Source organism: Zalophus californianus, chromosome 6 (assembly GCF_009762305.2).
Source record: "Zalophus californianus isolate mZalCal1 chromosome 6, mZalCal1.pri.v2, whole genome shotgun sequence".
NCBI classification, from domain to species: Eukaryota; Metazoa; Chordata; class Mammalia; order Carnivora; family Otariidae; genus Zalophus; species Zalophus californianus.
Genome location: NC_045600.1, coordinates 141,233,830 through 141,258,339, shown reverse-complemented (window position 1 = coordinate 141,258,339; position 24,510 = coordinate 141,233,830). Strand labels below are relative to the sequence as shown.

At 47.5% G+C, this 24,510-nt stretch overlaps 2 protein-coding genes and 1 long non-coding RNA gene across 11 annotated transcripts in view; 2 read left to right on the top strand and 1 right to left on the bottom strand.

Annotated features, from left to right (window-relative positions):
- Window positions 1-169: 169 nt before the first annotated feature.
- RCCD1 (RCC1 domain containing 1) lies at window positions 170-7,281 on the top strand. Of its 5 annotated transcripts, none has more exons than XM_027571583.2 (9): window positions 190-530; window positions 1,192-1,200; window positions 1,752-1,938; window positions 2,024-2,420; window positions 2,550-2,671; window positions 4,575-4,679; window positions 5,046-5,216; window positions 5,721-5,750; window positions 6,313-7,281. In XM_027571583.2, exons 3-9 carry the CDS (start codon window positions 1,764-1,766, stop codon window positions 6,462-6,464), a joined length of 1,152 nt encoding a protein of 383 aa, XP_027427384.1. In that variant the 5' UTR covers window positions 190-530; window positions 1,192-1,200; window positions 1,752-1,763; the 3' UTR covers window positions 6,465-7,281. The 5 variants fall into 5 exon arrangements, with proteins under 5 accessions (XP_027427388.1, XP_027427386.1, XP_027427384.1 ...); XM_027571584.2 differs by lacking the exon at window positions 190-530 and adding an exon at window positions 664-1,021; XM_027571586.2 differs by lacking the exon at window positions 190-530 and adding an exon at window positions 670-776.
- A 3,184-nt stretch (window positions 7,282-10,465) lies between these two features.
- Window positions 10,466-24,510, top strand: part of LOC113909914 — a 24,228-nt gene continuing 10,183 nt past the window's right edge. Inside the window, exons 1-3 of the long non-coding RNA XR_003515850.1 lie at window positions 10,466-10,585; window positions 20,620-20,793; window positions 22,944-23,009. This is a non-coding gene — a long non-coding RNA (uncharacterized LOC113909914). The remainder of the gene's footprint in view (window positions 10,586-20,619; window positions 20,794-22,943; window positions 23,010-24,510) is intronic.
- The window catches only part of PRC1 (protein regulator of cytokinesis 1), a 20,730-nt gene continuing 19,130 nt past the window's right edge, over window positions 22,911-24,510 (bottom strand). For 3 of the 5 annotated variants that reach the window (XM_027571578.2, XM_027571580.2, XM_027571581.2), the window contains one exon: window positions 22,912-24,140. In XM_027571578.2, the coding sequence (XP_027427379.1) occupies window positions 24,069-24,140 (72 nt within the window). In that variant the 3' untranslated portion in view covers window positions 22,912-24,068. Of the gene's footprint in view, window positions 24,141-24,510 lie in introns of all 5 variants that reach the window. The other 2 variants (XM_027571579.2, XM_027571582.2) reach the window with 1 other exon arrangement.

Here is a 24,510-nt window from a genome sequence, read left to right as displayed (position 1 = left end):
CTGGATTTGGGGTTGGTGTGTCGTCCTGGGCCGCTCTTCCCTCACGGAAAAATCCTGTAGCTGATCCGGGGGGAGCGAGAGCTCCGCCACCTGCCGGGGCAGAGAGCCGCGAGCACCTGCTTCCGTTCTGGGAGTCCAGAGTGAAGCTCATTGGCTCGCAGAGATGAGTGACAGGCCCCGAGCCAATGGAAGGCCAAGCTCGCTGAGGCGCCCGCCTAGTACGACTGCTTCCGGTTGGGCATCAGCCCCTCGTGTGGGTCGCGAGCTGCCGCCGTCGGGGGCTGAGGGGAATGGCGGGGTGCCCGCGTCGCCGCGGTCGCTCCTCGCCAGCCCCGCAGCTCGGATTCTAACCTGAACTCCGTGCGGGCCTGCAGGGGGCGGGACCGTCCGGCCCACCTCTGCCTCGGGTACGCGCCCACCGGAGGTTACCCCACCTCACACCCGAGGCTGCAGCGGCACAGCGCACACCCGCGGACCGGCTTGTCAGAGCTCGGGCCCGACAGGCCGCGGCCGGGACTGCGGGTACCGAGGTGAGCACCGCCCTGCGGCCGCCCGCCCCGGGCGGTGACGTCACCGCCCTCGCCGGCGATTGGCCCGGGGAGGCTGCGGCAGCCAATGGGCGCCTGGCCCGGGGGGCGGCTCTTCAAACGTTTCCCCCGCGGCGGCCGGCACCCGGGTCCTGAGTGACTGCCCTGCATCCCCGCTTTTCCTCCCTCGAGACTGCCCGCCGGGAGGAGCTGCCCGAGGAGGGTGGAGGGCGCGGGGTCAAGCTCAAGGTCAGAGGCCCCCTTGGGTTAGGAGCCCAGGTCTGGGTTAAGGAGCTTTGGTCGCAGGAGGGACCCCATAGCTGACTTCAAAGCCGAACATGCTGTACGGAAAAAGCGGCGTTGTTTTTGGAACCACGGGCCGGTGTATTGGTTTCCCGATTTAATGTGTGAACTCCCTGGGGGCAGACAGCCGTCTTTCTCATCCGCCCAAGGGAGGGCAACAATACATGCTTGTAGAACGAATAAATGACTAGGTGAGGTCCAGTTGAAATTGTGTTTATATGGGTCCCTTGAAAACCAGTAAGCACCCCTGGACTTTCTAAAGTCAACTCTAAGTACTGGATTTAATAAGCCAGTACTTACCTTGTGCCTATCGTGGTATGTGCCAGTACGTGAACCGTTTATTTCCATCTGTTCCCCACAGGTCTACAAGGTACGTACAGACAGCACCCTCTCCTATCCCCTGCCTTTGTAAAACTGAAGAAACTGAACTGGACTCAGAAAGCTTAAGTAAATGGACCAACGACACAGGCACCTCTCCCTGCAGAGGCAAACACGTGAACCCTGGAGCTGGTTGAACCCGCACAGGGCCCTGTCTCCCAAACGCTCTGCTTTGCCCTGGTGGGAAGAGCACTGTATGTGGAGTCGGTGGGCCTTGATTTCGGCCTCTGCCCCTCTTGGTCCTAAGTTATGTGACTGCGTAAGGGTTACTTTCTCTGGGAGTCTCCTCTGTCAAATGGGGGTAATTCTGGTTCCCAAGATGACGTGGGATAATGTGCCTGACACTGGGAGCTGGAGGGGCTCACCTCCTAGGACGACGTCTAAGGGAGAGGCCACTTAAATACCTGGTGCCTACTCTGTGGAGCCATGAGCTTGCTTGAGTCCAAGGGAAAAGACAGGGCAAGTGCCCCCATTCTAGGCAGCCCAGAATCTTCCTCGGTCTGGTGGCCTTTCTAACCCTGTCCCGCCTCCCACCCCATTCAGGTGGCGGCCAGCATGGCCGAGGAGCCCCGGGGGTCCTGGTTCGGCTTCGGTTTCTGCGGCTTCGGGCAGGCGCTGGGCTCGGGGCGCGGGCGCCAGGTGCACAGCCCCGAGCCGCTGCGGACACCGGGCGCGGGCGCCGACGTCCGCCGCGTGAGCGCCAGCTGGAGCTACACCGCCGTCGTGACCCGTGAGCGCCCCCCTCCGTCCCACTTCCGCCCCCGGCCCCGGGCGCGTGGCCCGGCCGCTCCCCAGCCCGCTCTCCGCTCTCGCAGGTGGAGGCCAGGTGCAGCTGTCGGGCGCGGCGGACGGCGCGGCGGGCGGCTGCAGGGACGCGTGGGCCTCGGAGGCGCTCCTCGTGGTGCTGCGCGCCGGGCGGGGGCTCGGGCCCGGGCCGGAGCTGCAGGCCTGGGCGCCGGGTTCCGCGCTGCGCGGGGAGCCCCTGTGGACCCACACGCTGGTGCCGGAGGCCGAGGGGGCAGACGGCGCGGGCGGTGAGGCCCAGGCCGGGGCGCTGCCCCTGCTGCCCGGCGCGCGCGCCTACGTGAGTCCGCGGCCGCCCTTCTACCGGCCTCTGGCCCCGGAGCTGCGGGCGCGCCGGCTGGAGCTGGGCGCCGAGCATGCGTTGCTGCTGGACGAGGCGGGCCAGGTGTTCTCCTGGGGCCAGGGCAGGTGAGGGGGGGGGCGTGGCCGGATGTGGGCGCGGGGCGGGGGCAGGTAAACGTGGCTCCGAGTGGGGACCCGAGCGTGGGACTGGGGAAGGAAGGGGAGGAGGACCTGCTTGGGCTCTCGCTTGCGCAGGCACGGACAGCTGGGCCACGGGACTCTGGAGGCCCAGCCGGAGCCGAGGCTGCTGGAGGCGCTGCAGGGCCTTCCCATGGCTGAGGTGGCCGCCGGCGGCTGGCACTCCGTGTGTGTGAGTGGTAAGTGACATAGTGCCTCTCCGGACAAACTCAAGGTCTCCTAGGCTCCAAACCTTCCTCCTCTTCCAGTGTTGGTGGGTAGTCTAGCCAGGCCTCCTTCCACGTTCATCCCATATTAATCAGCCAGGTCTTGGAGGACTCCTCAGTGCCTCTCAAAGTCAGCCCTCTGCCCGGGCCATTACCCACTCGCACCGTGACTGGTGCAGATGTTTGCTGTCTTCTGATGGTGGGCTCCCTACCTCTCCCAGGCCTCGGCCGCCAGCCAGGGCTGCGATTCTAAAACACTCCGCAAGGGCGCAGGAAGGGGTGAGGAGGCAGCTGAGCTGAGGAGAATGGAGGAGAAAGGGTGCAGGGCGTCAGGTGGCCATGACGTGTGGCACACGGTGGACACGCAGATGTCCACAGGGAGGATAAAGGTGGTGAGGGTGAGCCCAGAATGAGGACCTTCGTTTGGGATCGTAAGTCCACCGCCCTGGCGGGCCACCCAGCTGTAGCTGATTGCTAGGTTGTTGAGTGAGGCTGGGAGCAGGCGGTCTTTGCAAGGGTCTGCACCTGGGGCTCTGGCTGCCGCTTCTATCCCCGGGGGTGGGGGGCAGCTTTAAAAACATCGTGTGCCTGCACCGCCACCCCCATAGTCCTCTGTCATGGGCCTGGCTTGGCAGCGACGCATGGAAACTACTGGACCGGAGGGACAGGAGGAGAAGACTAGAAACAGCCAGGTGGGAAGTCTCCCACTTCAGGGTGCTAGAAATTTGAGGTCTTGAGTTCGTTAGAGTGTTTGGAGCACAGATGCTTCAGGCCAGACTTGCTGGGTTCAGATCATCACTTTGCCCCTTGTGACCTTGGGCAGAGCACTTCACCTCTTCATGTCCACTGTTTTCTCATGAATTAAACGGGGATGTTGCCCTCTAACCCTCTGTAGGGCTCTTCTGAGAATTAAATGATTATATTGAAAAGTGCTTAAAATGCTGGCACAAAGTAAACACTTGATTAAAAATGAGCTGTCATTAGTGAATTTTTACATGAGAGGCAAGGAAGGTGAGAGCTTCCAGAAGAGGCTTTCACTGGGACCAGTGGTGGGTGGGGCTGAGGAAAGGGGTGTCCCGGGCTCAGTGGGTTTGAAACGGAGGCCGTTGGGAATTTCCAGGGATACATTTCTGAAGTGTGTGTGGTGGTGTGTTCCATGAAAGTTAAGTTTATGCGAAGCCACCTCCAAAGGAGTTCTAGACCAAAGAAAAAGGTCCACAAGTCCAGCTTGACAAGAAACGGTTTACTAAAGGAGCTTCCGGACTCGTCTTGGGCGGCTGCAACACGGCTGTGACCACAGCCCCCTCCCGTCAGACCTGCTTTTATAGCCCTAGAGGCTGGGAGCCCCTGCTGGGCGACCACCCGGGAGGAGAATGTGCGAGAATAGTTCCGTGTCTGACCCCTCTCCAGAGCAGAGCCAAGGACCTTATGCCCTAAGGGTGTTCTTAGGGTCTATTATGTGTGTTATTTAAAAAAAAAGAAAGTGTGTCTGGGGGCTGTTCTCAAGGAGGCTTCGTTGGGGCCTCCGAACTGTCGTCATGGCAGCGTCGTCATGGCAGCGCTGTGCAAGATGGCGTTCGGCAGGTTCACATGTGGGAGGTGGGGCGGGGGCAATTTAGCAACAAAGGGAAAAAGTGAAACTGGAGAGGAAGATCCAGGAGACCCTGTTTAAAGAAAAGGACGCCGGAAGCACTTGAGGGGGAAGGGAAGCCTGTAAGACCAGGAAGCTGCTGGGGCCTGTGGGAGGCACTGCCCGGAGGGCTGCCTGGGCGGGGCAGCATTAGTGGGTATGCGGGTGTTTGGACGGATTCAGGGGGCTTAGGGTGAGGGTGCGGTTCACAGTCTGCTTAATGGGTCCCCTGCACCTCTTTTTTAGAGACTGGGGATATTTATATCTGGGGCTGGAATGAGTCCGGGCAGCTGGCCCTGCCCACCAGGAGCCTGTCAGAGGATGGAAAGACAGTTGCAAGGGAAGGTGAAGGTCAGTTCTTCCACGCATGCTTCTGTCCTTCCTGACTCCTGGCCACATGCTGGCCTGAGACCTCGTAGTGTTCAGAAGGGACACGGGACATCCTTGGGACCCCAGGACCCTCTGTAGGACTCCGGGCTCTGGGGAGGGATGGGGGTATGGCAGGGCTGATGCCAGCCTCCTTGGCGCACTCCCCCCTGACCTGTCAACTCCAGCGCTTCTGGGGAACGTGGGGGCTGGGAGCGGCAGCCGTGGTGTCCACGGCAGGGGCCTCGTGGAGCTGTCGTGCCGCCTGAGGTCCTGGATGGCTAAGGTGTAGCCAGTGCTCCACGTTACCAGTCACGATCCTCCTCACTCTCTCTTGCTGCTTCTCTGAAGCCAGTGGACTGAATGAAGGTGGCCCCGAAGTGAGGAGAACAGCCGGGGGTGAGGAGGGAGCCCCGGCCCCCTTCATTGCCCTCCAGCCCTTCCCAGCTTTACTGGATCTCCCCGGGGGCGCAGATGCAGTCAAGGCCAGCTGTGGCTCCCGGCACACAGCGGTGGTGACAAGTGAGTGGGGGCTGGGCGGGCGGCTGACGATGGAGCAGGAAGTCCTCCACCCCATCCCTTAGCTGGTGCTGCAGAGAAGGCTGTGATCCCCTTAAAAACTTCGACTTTTAAGTGTCTCTGAGAAGTACTGAGTAGCCGCCTCCTTCAGTGAAAACAGCCCCAACCCCCATGGGGCTTTAACAGTAGCCCCCCAACTGTCAGGCCACGAAGGCCCCTCCTTCTGGAAGGATGCTAGTGTTTGCCGGCCGCTTGGTCTGAGCGGTCCAGGTGCTAAGCCCCCTGAACTCAGTAGCTGTGAGAGCCAGGCCCATCAGTTGGCATCCAGGAAGGTAAACTTCCACCTGGATCCTTTCCTGCCCCGGGTGTGATTAGACAGTTGTTAGAGAATATGTTGTGCTATGCCAGGCAGAGCTCAGGACACTTAGAAGGTGCTGGCTCTGGACCGTGGCAGGTCATGCTAGACAAATGCCTTGTGACAGCCCCTTACTGTCCTTCTGGTTGTAGGAACTGGGGAGCTGTACACCTGGGGCTGGGGTAAGTAAAAGGTTTGTTTGTGTGATGCTTAAACCAGGGGAGGAAGGGGCCCGGGGGCAGAGGGCAGGAGATAACAACCACGCAGCAGACGGAAGCAGGGGCCTCGGCCTGACCCCTTGGAAGTCTGGGATGGAAATGCTACATATTCCCTTGCCTAGAACAGATCTAAGCACACCGAAGTCAGAGACCACATGGGAGAGAAGTAGATATTAGTACTTCCCGTGTATCTTCCTGAAAAACTGTCTTGAGGGAAGAGTTAGGCAGCATTTATGACACCTCTGTTGATCTGGCACTGGGTAGTGTCTGGGGTTAGGAGCAGAGAACCTGGAAGATCATCTTGCCTGGTGTGGCTGGTGGCAGCTGCCTCTTGGGGACCTGGCCTGGCCCCGAAGGCTCTGTGGCTCTGGCCTCCTGAATTTCCAGAGCAGACACCGGCGGGGTGGTGGCTCAAGCCCTGCACTTCGGTTGATGGGCTGATTTTCCTTCCTGGCGGGGAAAAGCCCCAAGGCCCGGGGGGGGGGGGGGGGGGGGGAGGATGGCCCAGCAGCTCGTTTCCCTTTAGGTAAATATGGACAGCTTGGCCACAAGGGCACAACCAGCTTGGATCGGCCCCGCCGTGTGGAATATTTTGTAGATAAGCAGCTCCAAGTAAGGGCGGTGAGCTGTGGGCTCTGGAACACATACGTGTGCGCTGTGGAGAGAGGGGAGAGCTGACGGCCACGGGTAAGGGCGTGAAATGAACGTATAGTCAATGATCCACTCACACCAGTGAGACTCACCCCAGCCGAGGAAACCGTTGCCAGCAGCCCAGAGGCCCCGCGTCCGCCCCGCCCCGGCCCTGTGCCCTCACCGGAGAGCCGCGTCGTCAACTTCGTCCTCGTGTTGGTGACACCTAAGGAGCTTTGGAAGGGCATGCCCGAGGCCAGCGCTGCAGGAAAAGTGAGAGCCGAGCCTCTGGGCGCGGAGCCTGGAGGGGGTAGATTTTAGAGCTCCCCCAGCCAACCCAAGGTGATCTGAGGTCGTGCCAAGATTGGGGACCAGCAGGGGTCATCCTGGGCATCTTCTGTTACCTATTTTCGCTTAGCGTTGTATCACCCTTGTGCGCATCCTTGTTCAGTAGAGTTTGGTGTGTTTGCTTTGAACTTTATGTAAATGAAATCATTTTGGGTGTGTTCCTTTGTGTCTTATTATTCTTCTGCCTTGCGCCCTGCAGTTCGTTCATTTTTAGTGTTAACGGTATTCCATTGTGTGAATACACCTCTTTATATATTCTTTTGTTGGTCATTTGTTCTTTTATTGAGTTAAAATACACATAAAAGTATATTAGCCATTTTTAAGTGTGTATTTCAGTAGTAGTAAATAAATTCACATTGTTGTGCAGCCAACACCATCAACCCGCCCCCCATAATTCTCTTCATCTTGTAAAACTTTTTACCTGTTGGGGCGCCTGGGTGGCTCAGTCGGTTAAGCATCTGCCTTCGGCTCAGGTCATGATCCCAGGGTCCTGGGATTGAGTCCCATGTCAGTCTCCCTGCTCAGCGGGGAGTCTGCTTCTCCCTCTGCCCTCCCCCCCCCCGTCTGTTCTCTCTCTCATGCATGCTATCAAATAAATAAATAATAAATATTAAAAAAAAAAACCTTTTTACCTGTTAAACAGTAACTCCCCACTGCCCTCCCCGCCACCACCATGATACCTTCTGTCTTTCTGATTTTGACTACTTTGAGCCCCTCATATTAATGGAATCATACAGTATTTATCTTTTTGTCACTAGCTCATGTTACTTAGCATTATGTCCTCAAGGTTCATCCATGTTGTAGCATTTTGCAGAATTTCCTTTTCAGGACTGAGTAGTATTCCATCGCAAGTACTGACCACATTTTGTTTATCCATTTATCAGTTGATAGACACTGGGTTGCTTCTGTGTTTTAGCTACTGTGAATAATGCTGCTATGAACATAGGTGTGCAAATATTTCTTTGAGACCCTATTTCTAGTCCTTTTGAGTATATACTCAGAGGTGGAATTTCTGGATCATATAATTCTATTTTGAATTTTTCTATGAGCCTACATACTGTATTCCACGGAGGCTGTACCATTTTGAATTTCTACAACAGTGTATAAGGTTCCAGTTTTCCTACATCCTTGCCCAACACTTCTTTTCTGTTTTTCTTGATAAATCGCCATCCTAATGGTTATAAAATGCTGTCTCCCTGTGTTACTGATTTGCATTTCCCTAATGATTAGTGATGCACCTTTTCATGTGTTTATTGCCATTCATATGGAAAATGCCGATTCAGACGCTTTGGCTGTTTTTGATTTATTTGGGTTTTGTTGAGTTTTAGGAGCTCTGCCTGTGTTCTGGATATTAATTCCTCATCGGATATGTGATTCGAAGATATCTTCTCCTGTGGATTGCCTTTTTACTCTGTTGATAGGGTCTCTGGTTGTAAAAAAAAAAAAAAAAAAAAAAAACTTTAATTTTCATGAAGTCCAACTTGTTTTTCTTTTGTCACCTGTGCCTTTGGTGTCCTATTAAATTATTGCCAAATCCAATGTCATGAGGCTTTTGTCCTGTGTTTTCTTTCAAGAGTTTTATTGTTTTGGGTCCTACATTTAGGTCCTTGATCCATTTTGAGTTAATTTACATATACGATGTTAAATAAGGGTCCGACTTTGTTCTTTTGTGTGTGATTGTCCAGTTTTCCCTACACCATTTGTTGAAAAGACTGTTCTTTTTCCTATTGAATGGTCGTGACACCCTTGTCAAAAATCATATGCAAGGGTTTACTTCTGGGCTCTCTATTCTGTTCCATCAGTCTGTATGTCTGTCCTTAATGCAGTGCCACAACTGTTTTAATTACTGAAGCTTTGTGTAGTAGGTTTTGAAATCAAAGTGTGAGTCCTCTAGTTTTGTTTTTCTTTTTTAAGAATGTTTTGGCTATTTGGGGTCCCTTGAGATTGCATATGGATTTTAGGATTTTTTTTTTAATATTTTATTTATTTATTTATTTGAGAGACAGAATGAGATAGAGTACATGAGAGGGGGTAGGGTCAGAGGGAGAAGCAGACTCCCTGCTCAGCAGGGAGCCCGATGCGGGACTCAATCCCGGGACTCCAGGATCATGACCTGAGCCGAAGGCAGTCGCTTAACCAACTGAGCCACCCAGGCACCCAGGATTTTTTTTTTTTTAAGATTTTATTTATCAGAGAGCACAAGCAGGGGGAGCTGCAGGCAGAGGGAGAAGCAGGCTCTCTTGCTGAGCAAGGAGCCCGAAACTGGACTCGATCCCAGGACCCTGGGATCATGACCTGAGCCGAAGGCAGACGCTTAACTGACTGAGCCACCCAGGCGCCCTGTTTCTTGTTTTTATTTTTTTTTAATTATATTTTATTTATTTGACAGAGACACAGCAAGAGCAGGAACACAAGCAGGTGGAGTGGGAGAGGGAGAAGCAGGCTTCCTGCGGAGCAGGGACCCCCATGTGGGGCTCGATCCCAGGACCCTGGGATCATGACCTGAGCTGAAGGCAGACGCTTAACTAACTTAGTCACCCAGGCGCCCTCTTTCTTGTTTTTAAATGTGAGCATTTATAGCTCTCCACTCTCCTCCTTAGCACCACTTTTGCTGTGTCCCGTGAGTTTTGGTATGTTGTGTTTTCATTTTCATTTGTCTCTATATTTTAATTTGCCCCGTGATTTCTTCTTTGATCCATTGGTTGTTTGAAATGTATTGTTTGATTTCAACAATATTGTGAATTTTCAGTTTTCTCTGTTACTGATTTCTAACTTCATCCTGCTGTGGTCAGACAAGATACTGTGTATGATATCTTTATTAAGTTTTTAACTTTAATTCCAGGATAGTTAACATACCAGTTTCAGGTGTACAATGTAGTGATTCAACTCTTCCATACACTGCTCATCCTGATAGGTGTACTTTTAATCCCCTTCACCTGTTTTATCCATGCCCCTCCTACTTCCCCTGTGGTGACCATCTGTTTGTTCTCTACAGTTGAGTCTCTTTCTTGATTTGTCCCTTTTTTTTTCTTTTTGCTTCTTTTGTTTCTTAAATTGTACATACGAGTGAAATTCTGTGCTGTTTGTTTTTGTCTGAAGGATTTATTTCACTTAGCATCATACTTTCTAGCTCCATCCATGTTGTTGCAAATGGCAAGATTTCATTCTTTTTATGGCTGAATAATATTCCATTATACACACAGACACAGACACACACACACCCCACATCTTCTTTACCCATTCATCTATTTCTTCTTTTTAAAGATTTTATTTACTTATTTGACAGAGAGAGACAGTGAGAGAGAGAACACAAGCAGGGGGAGTGGGAGAGGGAGAAGCAGGCTTCCCGCGGAGCAGGGAGCCCGATGTGGGGCTCGATCCCAGGACCCCGAGATCATGAACTGAGCCGAAGGCAGACGCTTAACGACCAAGCCACCCAGGCGCCCCTACCCATTCATCTATTGATGGACACTTGGGCTGCTTCCATAATTGGCTATTGTAAATAACGCTACTATACACATAGGGGTGCGTGTATCCCTTTAAGTTCATGTTTTTATATTTTTTGAGTAAACACACCCAGTAGGGTAGTTCTATTTTTAACTTTCTGAGGATGGTCTGTTTTCCACAGTGGCTGCACCAGTGGAAGGGTTCCCTTTTTGCCACATCCTTGCCAACACTTGGTATTTCTTGTCGTTGATTCTAGCCATTCTGACGGTGTGAGGTGATCTCTCATTGTGGTTATGATTTGCGTTTCCCTGATGATGAGTGAAATGGAGCATCTTTTCGTGTGTCTGCTGGTCATCTGCATGTCGTCTTTGGAGGTAGGTTGCCTTTTAGTTGGTTGTTTCCTTCACCGTGTGGAAGCTTTTTGTTTTGATGAAGTCCTGATAATTTTTTATTTCCCTTGTCTCAGGAGACGTATCTAGAAAAGTGTTGCTGCAGTGTGAGAGAGATGACTGCCTATGCTCGCTTCTAGGAGTTTTATGGTTTCAGGTCTCACACTTAGGCCTTTCATCCATTTTGAGTTTATTTTTGTGTGTGGTGAAGGCAAGGGGTCCAGTTTTTTGTTTGGGGGGCTTGGGGGGTTTTTCTTGCATGTGGCTGTCCAGGTTTCCTAACACCATTTGTTGATGAGACTGTCTTTTTCCCATTGGATATTCTTTCCTGCTTTGTCAAAGATTAATTGACCATATAATTGTAGGTTTATTTCTGGGCTCTCTATTCTGGTCCACTGATCTATGTGTCTGTTTTTATGCCAGTACCATACTGTTGATGACTACAGCTTCGTAATATAACTTGAAGTCTGGAATTGGGCTGCCTCTGGTTTTGTTTTTGTTTCTCAAAATTACTTTGGCTGTTCAGGATCTTTTGTGGTCCCATGCAAACCTTAGGCTTACTCTAGTTCTATGAAAAATGCTTTTGGTATTTTGATAGGGACTGCTCTGTATGATATCTTTAAGACTTAATTTGTGGCCTAATATATGGTCTGTTGTGGGGAGTGTCCCCTGTGCACTGGAGAAGAATGTGTGTGTTGCTCTTGGCTGGAGTGTTGTGCGCGTGTCTGTTAGGTCTAGTTGATTTACTGTGCTGTGCACGTCCTCTGTTTCCTTCCGTCTGGTTGTTCTGTCCGTTATTGGGAGCGGGATACTGAAGTCTCCAGCTGTTACTGCAGAACTGGTTTCTCCCAGGATCATAGGGGAAGAGAGGAAAAACTGAAACAAGACGAAACCAGAGAGGGAGGCAAACCATAAGAGACTCTTAATCTCAGGAAACAAACTGAGGGCTGCTGGAGGGGAGGAGGCTGGGGGATGGAGTACTGGGTGCTGGACACTGGGGAGGGTATGTGTTGTAATGAGCACTGGGTGTTATGTAAGACTGATGAATCACAGACCTGTACCCCTGAAACAAATAATACATTATATGTTGATAAAAAACCTGTTTCTCCCTTCAATTCTGTTAGTTTTTGCTTCACCTATTTTAATGGTCATTAGGTGTGTAAATGCTGATAATTTTTATATTTTCTTGATGGATGGAGTCTTTTATTAATATGTAATGTAATTTTTTGAGTCATGTACCTTTTTTGTTTTTTTTTTTGTTTTTTTAAGATTTTATTTATTTGACAGAGACACAGCGAGAGAGGGAACACAAGCAGGGGGAGGGGCAGAGGGAGAAGCAGGCTTCCCGCCCAGCAGGGAGCCCGATGCCGGCTCGATCCCAGGACCCTGGGACTATGACCCGAGCCGAAGGCAGACGCCTAACAACTGAGCCACCCAGGCGCCCGAGTCATGTACCATTTTTGATTGAAAGTCTGTTTTGTCTGATATTGGTATAGCTCCTACTCTCTTTTGGTGTCTACTTGCCTGGGATATCTCCAGCTTTTCACTTTCAGCCTGTGTATGTCTTGTATCTTAAGTGAGCCTCTTGTAAACAGTATACAGTTGTACGTGTGTTTTTATCCATTATGCCAATTGCTGTCTTTTTTTAAAAAGATTTTATTTATTGGGGCGCCTGGGTGGCTGTCATTAAGCGTCTGCCTTCGGCTCGGGTCATGGTCCCGGGGTCCTGGGATCGAGCCCCGCATCGGGCTCCCTGCTCCGCGGGAAGCCTGCTTCTCCCTCTCCCACTCCCCCTGCTTGTGTTCCCTCTCTCACTGTGTCTCTCTTTGTCAAATAAATAAATAAAATCTTAAAAAAAAAAAAAAAGATTTTATTTGAGAGAGAAAGAAAGCCCGAGCAGTGGGGAGGGACAGAAGGAGAAGCAGGCTCCCCACTGAGCAGGGAGCCCGATGTGGGGCTCGATCCCAGGACCCTGGGACCATGACCCGAGCCAAGGCAGACGCTTAACCAGCTGAGTCCCCCGGATGCCCCCCAATCGCTGTCTTTTGATTGGAGAATTAAACCCATTTCCATTTAAACTAATTACTGATGAGGAGGGACTGACTTCTGTCATCATGCTATTTGTTTTCTCTACATACTGTCACTTTTTTGTCCCTTATTTCCTGCATTTCTTTTGTGTTTAGGGTGGTTTTGTTTGTTTGTTTGTAGTGAAGTGTTTAAATCTCTTCTTCGCGTCCTTTTGTGCAACCTCATAGCATTTCTTTTGTGGCTGCTGCAGGGATTACATTTATTATCAAAACTGTAACATTCTAATTTGAATTTATAGCAACTTTAGTAACCTGGAAAGACTCTGCTCCTCTATATAGCTCTGCCCCCACCCCTTTGTTGTTGATGTCCTAAAATTACGTCTTTATACAATGTGTGCCCCAGAACATGAACTAATAATTCTTTTAAATGCATTAGTCTCCCAAATCATGTAGAAAATAAGATTTGGAGTTACAAACCAAAGGTACAGTGAAACTACCTTTTACATTAGTAATTGTTTTTCTTTGAATGAATTAGTTTCTTAAGTCACATTGACGAAAAATAGTTACAAGCCAATTGTACGATAAAAGATTTTATAATTGCCGATGTATTTACCTTTATTGAGGTCTTCATTTCTCCTTATGGCTTCACGTTACTTAATCTTGTTGAGGATGCCTTGTATGTGATGATTCGCTTCTCTCTTGCTGCTTTTAAGTTTTGCTGTTTGTCTTTTGAAAGTTTGACTGTGATGTGTCTTAATATGGGTCTGAGTTCATCTTACTTGGGAGTTCATTGAGCTTCTTGGATATTTATAGTCATGTCTTTCTTCAAATTCGGGAAGTCTTCGGCCATTATTTCTTCAAATGCTCTCTTTGCCCCATTCTCTCTCCTCTTTCCGGGACTCCCGTGATGTAGGTGTTGGTCCTTGAGTTGATATCCTGGAGGGCTGTTAGGCTCTGTTCGCTTTTGCTCAGTCCTTTTTTCTTTCTGCTCCTCGGTCTCAATCATTCCCATTGTCCTGTCTTCAGTATCTGATTCTTTCCTCTGCCTGCTCAACTCTGTCTTTGACTCCCTCTGGTGAGGTTTTAATTTGAGAACTGTACTTTGCAGCTCCAGAATTTCTTTTTAGGTTTTCCATCTCCTTAATGATATTTCTGTCTTGTTCACATGCTTTCTTGACTTTCTCCACATCTTCCTCTAGCTCTTTAAGCATGTTTAAGACCATTGTTTTAAAGCCTTTGTCAAACATGTCTGCCATTAAGTTTTTCAGGGACAGATCCTTTATTTTTTCCTTTGATATTGGCATACTTTCCTGTTTCTCTGTAAACCTTGTGACATTTGTTGAACATGGGACATCTGAATCCAGTAATGTGGTAACTCTGGAAATTGGATTCTCCCCTCTTTCCAAGGATTGCTCTTTTTTGTTATTGTTTTTGTTTTCTTATTGTTGTAAGCTGTCTCTGTACCAACAGTCAGCCTGAGGTGTAAGCTTTGTCTTCTTGTGTCTTTTCTAAGCCTTTCCTTGGGCATACACAGTCCCTTTCTAATTTCCCCCACATATGCAGAAGTTTTGGGATGTGCCAGTCTTTTTTTTTTTTTTTTTAGATTTATTTATTATTAGGGAGCGTGTGTGTGCAGCATGGAGGGGAGGGGCAGAGAGAGAGAGAGAGGGAGAGAAAAATCTCAAGCTGACTCCCTGCTGAGTGTGGAGCCCATTGCAGGGCTTGGACTCACAACCCTGAGATCATGACCTGAGCAGAAATCAGAGTCGGACATTCAACTGACTGCATCACCCAGATGCCCCCAAGGTGCCAGTCTGTAATGTCTAGCTCCTTCTAAAAGGCAAAAAGTGAAAAATGAAGGGGGAACCAAAAGGCACCGGCCCTTCAAGTCTCCTGGGAGTCGCTTGAACCAGAGTGGGGACAGGCTTGCAACGATACACGGAGGTACCGCAACCCTGGCCGCCTGCCTCTCTGCACCTCCGTGATGAGAAGCAGCACCCAGAACACAGACCCCTGCTATTTGGAGGACAGGTTCCTTTTGCCCACCCTGACTCTTAGAACTGTGTGGCGGCTGCTTGGGGAATATTTGTACAGCTGCTGCCAGTGGCTGGGGGGTGGGGGCGGGGTGGCCACTACTGTGCAGAGCTGAAACTGCCCAAAGTTCATCACAGTTTTTACCATCCACGCCTTCCCCTGCAAGTGGCGAGCCTGCAGCAAACTCGAGTTCCAAAACAGTTGCACCAAACCGATTCTGCCAGCACCGTCGTTGTCTAGGTGCGGAGACGGGTACTTCCTACTCTGCCTTTTCCCAGAATCCTCTCCGATGGTCATTTTTGTTTCTGATTATTGGTCACAAACCTTGTGCACATGTGTCCAGGTTCATCTGCAGAATATTCAGAGTAGAACTGGCGGCCGAGGTATCTTTACCAGAGAACTGTGTAGCCCCACCAGCAGTGTGGGGTTTGGAGCGGCTCAAACACCACGCAGACATGCAGCAGTTTTCGTTTGTGTTTCCCCCAGTACTAGGGAAGTTGGGCAGCTTTTCATTTATTTTTTGGCCATTTGGGGTTTTTCTGTTTTAAAGTGCCTGTTTCCGTTTTCTGCCCTTTTAAATTTTTCTGTATTTTTCTTAGTGATTTGTTTTCTTCATTTATGTTAGGTACAAGTCTCTTAATGGTTACATGTTGAGAATGTTTTCTGCCGTGTTGGTTTTTCAGTCTGTGTGGTATCTTTTGGTGTTAACCAGTTTGTGTTAAATGTTACTCTGTGCCAGGTAATGCTCAGAGTGTTTTACAAATAACAACAAACAACAACTTTTGATCAACAGAAGTGCTTAATATCAACTTTATCAGCATTTCCCTTTATGGTCAATTGGTGTGTGTGCATATATGTGATTTAAGAAATTTTTCCTGACTGGGGTGTCTTTACGATACCTTTTTTTTTTAAAGATTTTATTTATTTATTTGACAGAGAGAGGGAGAGAGCAAGCACAAGCAGGGGGAGCGACAGAGGGAGAGGGAGAGGCAGGCTCCCCACTGAGCAGGGAGCCCGATGCGGGGCTGGATCACGACCTGAGCCGACGGCAGACACTTAACGACTGAGCCACCCAGGCGCCCCGATACCTTTTTTTCTTGTGGTAAAATATACTTAACATAAAAGTTACCATTTAGCCATTTTTAAGTGTATAGTTCAATGGTATTAGGTACATTCACATTGTGCAGCCAGCACCATCCACTTCCAGGACTTTTTTAAAATTCTCTACTGAAATTCTATACCCATTAAACACTAAGTCCTCAACCCCCGCACACCCACCCCCAGTATCCAGCATTCTACCATCTGCCTCATTTTGACTTTTTTCAAGCAGCTAGCCATTATGTGCACACCCATATGCCACCATTATCCTGTACCTAGGTTCTATGTGTATTTGAGTCTATTTCTAGACTTTCTCTTCTGATCTGGCCCGTACCACATGGCAGCATAGAAGCTCTGTAGGATATTTTGGTCTGATAGGGCTTGCACCCCTCTCCCTCCTATAGTCCAGTTGTTTCCTTTTACCTTTTGGGAGTTTTTAAAATATATTCTGGATACGTGTCTTTCATCAGATACATGACTTGCAAATATTTTCTCCTAGTTGGTGATTTTTCTCTTCAATCTCTTAGCAGTATCTTGTGCAAAGCAAGTCTTAAAAATGGCTCAAGTCCGGGGCGCCTGGGTGGCTCAGTTAGTTGAGCGACTGCCTTCGGCTCAGGTCATGATCCTGGAGTCCCGGGATCGAGTCCCACATCGGGCTCCCTGCTCTGCGGGGAGTCTGCTTCTCCCTCTGACCCTCCCCCCTCTCATGCTTTCTATATCTCATTGTCTCTCTCTCTCAAGTAAATAAATAAAACCTTTAAAAAAAAATGGCTCAAGTCCAACTCACCATTTTTTTCTTTTATGGATGTTTTTGATGTCCTAACTAAGAACTCTGCCTAACCAAATACCATGAGTGTTTTCTGTTCTAAAAGAAATATTGGTTTAGCTTTTATGTTTAGATCTTTGATCTAAGTTTTGCCTCGTAAGGAGGCATAGGTAGAGCTTTGTTTGGCATGTGAATATCCAATTATTCAACACCATCTGTTGAAAATAGCAGCCTGTCTTGCCTTTGCACCTTCTTCGGGAACCATTTGACTACATTTGTGTGGGTCTTTATAGACTCACTGTTCTGTTCACTGACCTGTTTCCTTTCACCAATAAATGCTACCTTGTCTTGATTGCAATAGCTATATAACTAGCCTCAAATTAGATAGGGTGAGTCCTCTAAGTTGGTTCTTTTAAAAAATTCTTAGGCTATTCTAGTTTGTGTTTCCATGTAATGTATGTTAATGTATCTGTATCTACCAAAAATATTCTGCTGGGACTTCGAATGGAACTACATTAGATCTATAGATCATTTGGGGGAGAACAGATATTTCACTATGTTGAGTATTCCAATCCAAGAGCATAGTGTATCTGTTTAGGCTTTATCTCTTCCGTCAGTATCGGGCAGTTTTCAGCAGACAGATACTAATGTGTGTTGTGTTTGATTTATACCTGGGTGTATGTAGTTCATTGTTTCGGAGTTATTTTAAATGCTGTTTTGCAAATTTTAGTTTTCGATTGTTGGTTACTAGTATGTAGAAATGAGGTTGATTTTGTAGGTTAACCTCGTGTTCTATGGCCTTGCTAAACTACTAATTGGAGCTTTTTGTAAGTTCCTTGGAATCTACACGATCATGATGTCTGTGAATAAAGACAGTTTAATTTCTTCTTTCCAATCTGTCATTTTCTTTTAAGGAAAGAGCATTTATTTATTTATTTATTTAAAGATTTTATTTATTTATTTGACAGACACACACAGCGAGAGAGGGAACACAAGCAGGGGGAGTGGGAGAGGGAGAAGCAGGCTTCCCGCGGAGCAGGGAGCCTGATGTGGGGCTCGATCATGACCTGGCATCATGACCTGAGCCACCCAGGTGCCCCTATATGTCATTTCTTTCTTCTTGCCTTATTGCACTGGTTAGGAATTCCGTATAATACTTTTTTTTTAAAGATTTTATTTATTAGAGAGAGAGAGCACAAGCAGGGGGAGTGGCAGGCAGAGGGAGAAGCAGACTCCCCGCTGAGCAGGGAGCCTGACATGGGACTCAATCCCAGGACCCCAGGATCACGACCTGAGCCGAAGGCAGTCGCTTAACCGCCTGAGCCACCCGGGCGCCCTCCCTATTGAATAATAGTAGTAGTGAGAGTAGACCTCTTTCCCTTGCGATCTTATGGGGAAAGCATGCCGTCTTTAGTCGTTATATGTTACCTATGAGTTGACTTTGGTAGATGCCATTTCTCAGGTTAAGGAACATTCCTTTTTTTCCTAATTTTCTGGAAGTTTTTTTTTTTTTTAAAGATTTTATTTATTTGAGAGAGAGAATGAGATAGAGAGAGAGAGCATGAGAAGGGGGTAGGGTCCGAGGGAGAAGCAGACTCCCTGCTGAGCAGGGAGTCGGATGCGGGACTCGATCCCGGGGCTCCAGGATCATGACCTGAGCCGAAGGCAGTCGCTTAACCAACTGAGCCGCTCAGGCGCCCCTTTCTGGAAGTTTTTATCATGAATTTTGTTAAATGCTTTCCTGCATCAATTGATATGATCATGTGGATTTTCTTTGGTTTGTTAATATGGTAGATTACAGTGATTTAATTTAAAAATTATATTGTTTACATACCATAGAATTCACCCTTTTAAGCTACACAACTCAGTGGTTTTTAGTACATTCACAATGTGCAACAACCATCACCACAATCTAGTTTCAGAACATTTTCCTAACCCTCCAAAGCAACCCCTTACCGATTAGTAGCCCCTAACAACCACTACTCTCAACTATTTCTATGATTTGCCTATTCTAGATGTTTCACATAAATGGAATCATACAACATATGGCTTTTTGTGTCAGGGTTCTTTGACTTAGCACAGTATTTTCAAGATTCGTCCATGTTGTAGCATGTATTCCTTTTTGTGGCTGCATAATATTGTGTGGATATACTTTGTTTATGAACAGTTGAATTTCTACTTTTTTGCTACTATGAATAATGTAAACGTTTGTAAATATATTTTTGTGTGAACATGTTTCATTTGGGTATGAATACCTAGGAGTGAGGGCCGCCTGGGTGGCTTAGTTGGTTAAATGTCTGACTTTGGCTCAAGTTCTGATCTTGGGGTCCTGGGTTCGAGACCCGCATCTGGCTCCCCGTTCAGCAGGGAGTCCGCTTGTCCCTCTCCCTCTGCCCCTCCCCCTGCTCATGCTTGCTCTCTCTCAAATTTTAAGATTTTATTTATTTATTTGACAGAGAGAGACACAGCGAGAGAGGGAACACAAGCAGGGGGAGTGGGAGAGGGAGAAGCAGGCTCCTTGCTGAGCAGGGAGCCCGATGCGGGGCTCGATCCCTGGACCCCGGGATCATGACCTGAGCCGAAGGCAGACGCAGATGCTTAACCGACTGAGCCACCCAGGTGCCCCATAAATAAAATCTTAAAACAAACAAACAAACAAACAAAACTAAGAGTGAAATTGCTGGGTCCCAAGGTAAGTTAACTTTTTAAGGAATCACCACTTTTCCAAAGTAACTGCCCCATCTTATATTTCCACCAGCAATCTAGAGCCAGCCTTGCATTGTCAGGGTAAACCCTACTTTGTGATGATGTGTATTCTTTTATATTTTTGGATTCAATTTGCTATAATTAAGGATTTTTGTGTCTGTTCACAAGGGATATTAGTCTGTAGTTTTCTTGTTTCGTGTTTCTGTGGTTTTGATACCAGGGTCATGCTCATAAAATGAGTGAAAAGTGGTATGTCTACTGTTTTCTGGAAGAAATTATATAAAATTGGTGTTATTTCTAATTTAAATGTTTAATAGAATCTACCAGTAATACTATCTGGGCCTGGAGTTCTCATTTTCAGAAGGTTTGCAATGATGGATTGAATTTCTTTCATTGCTGTAGGACTATTCGGATTATTTTTGGGATGAGTTTGATAATTTGTGTCAGGGAATTTGCCCACTTGAACTGTCAGATTTCTGTGGTTTATAATCTTTCATGACCCCTTTCAGGTTGGTAGAATCTGTAGTGATAGGCTTACTTTGATTGCCAGTATTTTTTTCTCCTTATCACTAAGTTTGCCAATTTTTTTTTTTTTTTTAGAACCAGATTTTTATTTCCTCTGTATTGCTTTGGTCTCTTCAGCTTCATTGCTTCTTGCTCTTAAGTTTACTTCCTTTCTTCTTGTGAGTTTACTTTGGGTTGTTTAATGTAGAAGCTTAAATTATTGAGACTTTTCTTCTAATATAAGCATTTGATACTGTAAAATTTCCTCTATTGATTTAACTACATCTCAAACTTTGATTATTTCGCATTTTAATTTTTGTTCAGTTGAAAGTATTTGAATTTCATTTGAAACTTTCTTTTTTTAAAGACTGTATTTGAGCATTTTCTGAGAGGTTTTGTTGTTGTTCTTATGGTTTAATTCCATTATGGTCAGAGAACATTTTGATCAGTTAAATTTGTAAAAAAAAATTGGGGGCACCTGGGTGGCTCAGTCAGTCAAGTGTCCATCCAAGTCTTACTTTTGGCTCAGGTCGCGACCTCATGGGTCGTGAGATCGAGCCCCAAGTTGGTCTCCATCGCTCAGGGGGGAGTCTGCTTGAGGATTCTCTCCCTCTGCCCCTCTGTGTACATGGGCTCTCTAAAATAAATCTTTTAAAAAATTTGTTAAGGCTTATGACCCAGAATATGGTCTATTTTGGTGACTATTCCATATGCACTTTACAAAAGAACATGTTTTCTGCTGTTGCTGGATGGTGTTCTGCAATTAGGTCCAGCTGGTTATTGGTGGGATTAGTTTCTTCTAGAACCTTGACTATTTTTTATCTGGTAAATTTGTCCATTTTTTCCTTTCAGTTCTATTGGTTTTTGCTTTGTGTATTTTGAAGCTGTTTTAGGTGTATAAACATTGAGAACTGGGATGTCACTGAAAGTGGTGTAGGGAACTCCAGGGCTCTTTCTACAAAAGCAGCTAACGGACTGGCAGAAACTGTCAGAGTCAACTTGTGCAGAACTCTCGAAATCCAGTCAAAAACTTCCCCTAAGAAGCTGCTGCATTGTGGGTAAGTGCCCTATGACCTTTTTAAATCTCCTGCCAACCACACCCCACGGCGGGGGGGAAGTGGGGCAGGTGGGGGTGGGGGGGGAAGTGGGGGAGGTGGGGGTGTGGGGGGGAAGTGGGGGAGGTGGGGGGTGGATCACGACGACCAGAGCTCGCATTTCTGGTGCAGGTCTGTGGCACCAGAGGGAGGAATACAGTCCTTCTCAAAGAATTGTGACTGGATTTTGACCTCTCCGGCATTTCCCAGAAAGACCAACGTAAGAGCTGGCCTTTGTTTTGCCAGACTCCGTGTTCCCAAGGCTGGGTGGCTTTTGCCAAAAATATTTATTGGCACAAGAATTGGCTGCAGCAGCTTGGAGAAGGGACGATAGTTGGGACAGGCAACAGACATACAAAAAAGCCTGGGAAGAAAAAGTTGGGAAAGGAGATACGTAGGGAAAGGCCTTCTAAAGCTCCCACAGTGTACTGAGGAACTGAGAAAGCATAGCCCACGCCTAGGGCTGGTGTAGACGCTCAGAAAAGCCTGAGAAAGCTGGTCTTCAGGCTCCACACAAGCAAGAAGTAGAGGCTGAGACAGAGTTGTCTCATGGCTAAGCCATGAAGGAATGTGCCAAATGTGATAATTTTTCTTTGAAAGTTTATTTTTAGTAATCTCTGCACTCATCATGGGGCTCGAACTCACCCCCCCAAGGTCGTGAGTTGCATGCTCCTCCCACTGAGCCAGCCTGGTGCCTCTCATTTTTCTTTTAATGAGTGAGTTTAGCAAGCAGGATACAAGAGCAATATACAGAAATCAACTGTATTCCTAGAGGCAGGCAACAACCAGGAATTGTAATTTAAGAATATCACAGTAGCATCAAGAAATATGAAATACTTAGGAAGAAATCTGACAAAGATGTGAAAGATCTGTATATATGACCTATAAAATATCGGTGAGAGAAAATCTAAAATGGAGATGTCAGTTCTCCCTAAATTCTTCTATAGATTCAATAATCCTCAATTTTTTTGTAGAAACTGACAAGCTAATTCTGAAATGCATATGAAAATGCAAAGGACCTAGAACAGCCAAAGTGACTTTTAAAGGTGTGAGCGTCTGGCTGGCTCAGTAGGCAGAGCATGCGACTCTTGATCCCAGTCATGCGTTCAAGTCCCACATGGGGTGTGGAGCCTACTTAAGTGATAGAAATGAAAAAATAAAATTAGAAAGCTAACACTACCTCATTTCAAGCATTAATATTAATTCAGTAATCAAGACCATAGAGTATGGGCATTAGGACAAATGGATACAGCTGATTTTTGACAGGGTACAAAGGCAGTGCAGTGGAGAAAGGACAGCCTTTTCAACTAATGTTGCTAGACAACTTGATATCTGTATGCAAAGAAAATGAAGTCAGACTTGGAGCCAGACCCATAAATACACAGAGCCCAAATGGATCACAGACATAAATGCAAAACCTGAAATTTTAAACTTCTAGAAAACCATTACCTCTTGAGTTAGGTAATGATTTCTTAGAACAAACGCACAATCTAAAGAAAAATGGGACTTTATCAAAGTTAACCCTCTTCTTCAGAAACACTTAAAAAAGCCACAGACTGGGAGATTTTTGCAAAACCTAGGAAAACAGGACTTGATTGGGGCAATGGTCTCACAGGTGTACATATACGACATCAAAATTTATCCAAGTATACACTTCCAATGTGTATTTTCTAATCAAAATAAAGGCTGTTAAGAAACCAAAGGGCCAGGCAACCTCACCCTATAAAAGCTAATCCTGTTAAGGGCAGACAACAATGCAGCCAGAAATTTCCTAAGATGACTTCAGCCCCTTTATATATCAGGAGTTGGATTTTTTCTCAAAATAAATAAATCTTTAAAAATATTTGAGAGAGAATGAGATAGAGCATGAGAGGCGGGAGGGTCAGAGGGAGAAGCAGACTCCCCGCTGAGCAGGGAGCCCGACACGGGACTCAATCCCAGGACTCCAGGATCATGACCTGAGCCGAAGGCAGTCGCCCAACCAACTGAGCCACCCAGGCACCCTTCAAAATAAATATTTTTAACTTAGAAATAAGTGCATAAAAGAATATAAAAATCACACTCCTGACTAAACATTTCTTGTATGTTTATTTAGTCTTCTCTGTTTTCCACAGACCAAACTGACCAAAAAGTGATTTGGGGAAAAAAAGAAAAAACACCACCATGCATCTTTTTGAAACGTAAGTATACACATTAATTTATTTTCAAGAATATATTTATATTTTTAAAAACAGGACCTGTATATGTCTAAGCAGGATGGCGGACACAGAACCAACCTGTGCTGCTACGCTTTCAAGAACCATCGAACGTGCTGACAGTCGTACTGGCGCAGGCAGAGTGAGAATAAATAGTGCTTCGGGGAGAGCAGTAGTGATTGATAGAGCAGGTGAGGATGTGGACGCTGTAGCAGGAACAACTGCCCAGTACTGATATGTGCAAAGTTCCAGATCTCCGGGACAGAAATGGCCCGACCGCCTCCCAAAGTGACTGCCAACTGCAGGGGCCAGACGAACTCCGGCACAGTGGGCACAGGGCGGGGGGCCTCGACCCAGAGAAAATTACAGAACCAGAGTTCAGGTAAGCATGTGTGTTCATACACACATATCCCCGCAGAGGGCATTGCACTATGTAACTACATAACTGTACACAACTGAACAAAGGAGCTCCCAGCCTCCCTGTCACCTCTTTGGCAGTAGGTCAGGCTATCTCACCTTCTGACACAGACATCCTCATCAGGAGGAAGGCTATCCTGTGTGGTGGAGACAGATCTTTAGGTGAGCGCAAAGCTCTCACAGCTAGAGCATTCATGGAACATCCCTAAGCAAAAAAAGTGTCAATTACTAATTCTAAGGGTACGAGCCAACATTACTTCCTGTCCCATGCCCCCAGGACGGGCACAGTCATTTTCCTACACAACGGTGACATACAACAAGCCCTTGATCGTGCTTCAGCAAGTAGAATGATGGGGCAAAGAAATCAGGTTCCATCTGCTAAAATGTGCACTTACCGCTATCAACTAAGTCTTAGTGTATTTCTTGGGTCAAAACAAAATCAAGTTGTTGAAGACCCACTAAATCTCTGATGGATTTTCATCTGTGCCTCTCATTCACTTCTGTTGTTAGGCTCGTGGCAGTGGAACCAGATTTTCAAGCACACCTAAACTCAAGAAAGATCCCCCCCTGTATAATCAGATCTAGTCTAAGCACAGGAAGCCACAGCAGCTGACTGATCAGGGCTTCTCAGGACTGGATGTTGGTCGAATTGAGGATTCGAGAAGTAGCATCAGATTTGGAAGCCTTTGAAAGTTCTCGCTGTTGAAAAATAAACACTGTCAGTGGCAGTACACCCCCCCTCCCACGTGCCCCGCCCTCGTGTGCACGGGCGTGTGTTCCTCCGAGCCCCAGGTCCCTCTCCAGCACAGGTCATGTTAGGAACATCAGATGAGAGACTCTGAGCACCATTCTATTAGTCACAGAGGAAGCATGTGCACATGGTGACCCTGGACCCCTTCCCTTAGCCAGTACATTCTGTTAAAACCTCACAGAAGAGAAATCCCTTACACTTCACAAAGTACTCTCTGGAGTTATCAAGCTAGGCAGGCAACAACCTTTGGTCTTTTGAGCCCTTTATAAAGCAGTGGGCCAGACCATCTATCTACCAATCCCTGGGGCTGAGGGCCTT

What these genes read in the sequence shown, in the direction of transcription:
- RCCD1 (XM_027571585.2), top strand. Translation starts at nt 1,764, where the DNA reads ATGGCCGAGGAGCCCCGGGGGTCCTGGTTCGGCTTCGGTTTCTGCGGC. An exon ending in GCACTCCGTGTGTGTGAGTG is followed by an intron (nt 2,672 to 4,574) that starts GTAAGTGACATA and finishes CCTCTTTTTTAG; the next exon opens with AGACTGGGGATATTTATATC. An exon ending in AGTTGCAAGGGAAGGTGAAG is followed by an intron (nt 4,680 to 5,045) that starts GTCAGTTCTTCC and finishes GCTTCTCTGAAG; the next exon opens with CCAGTGGACTGAATGAAGGT.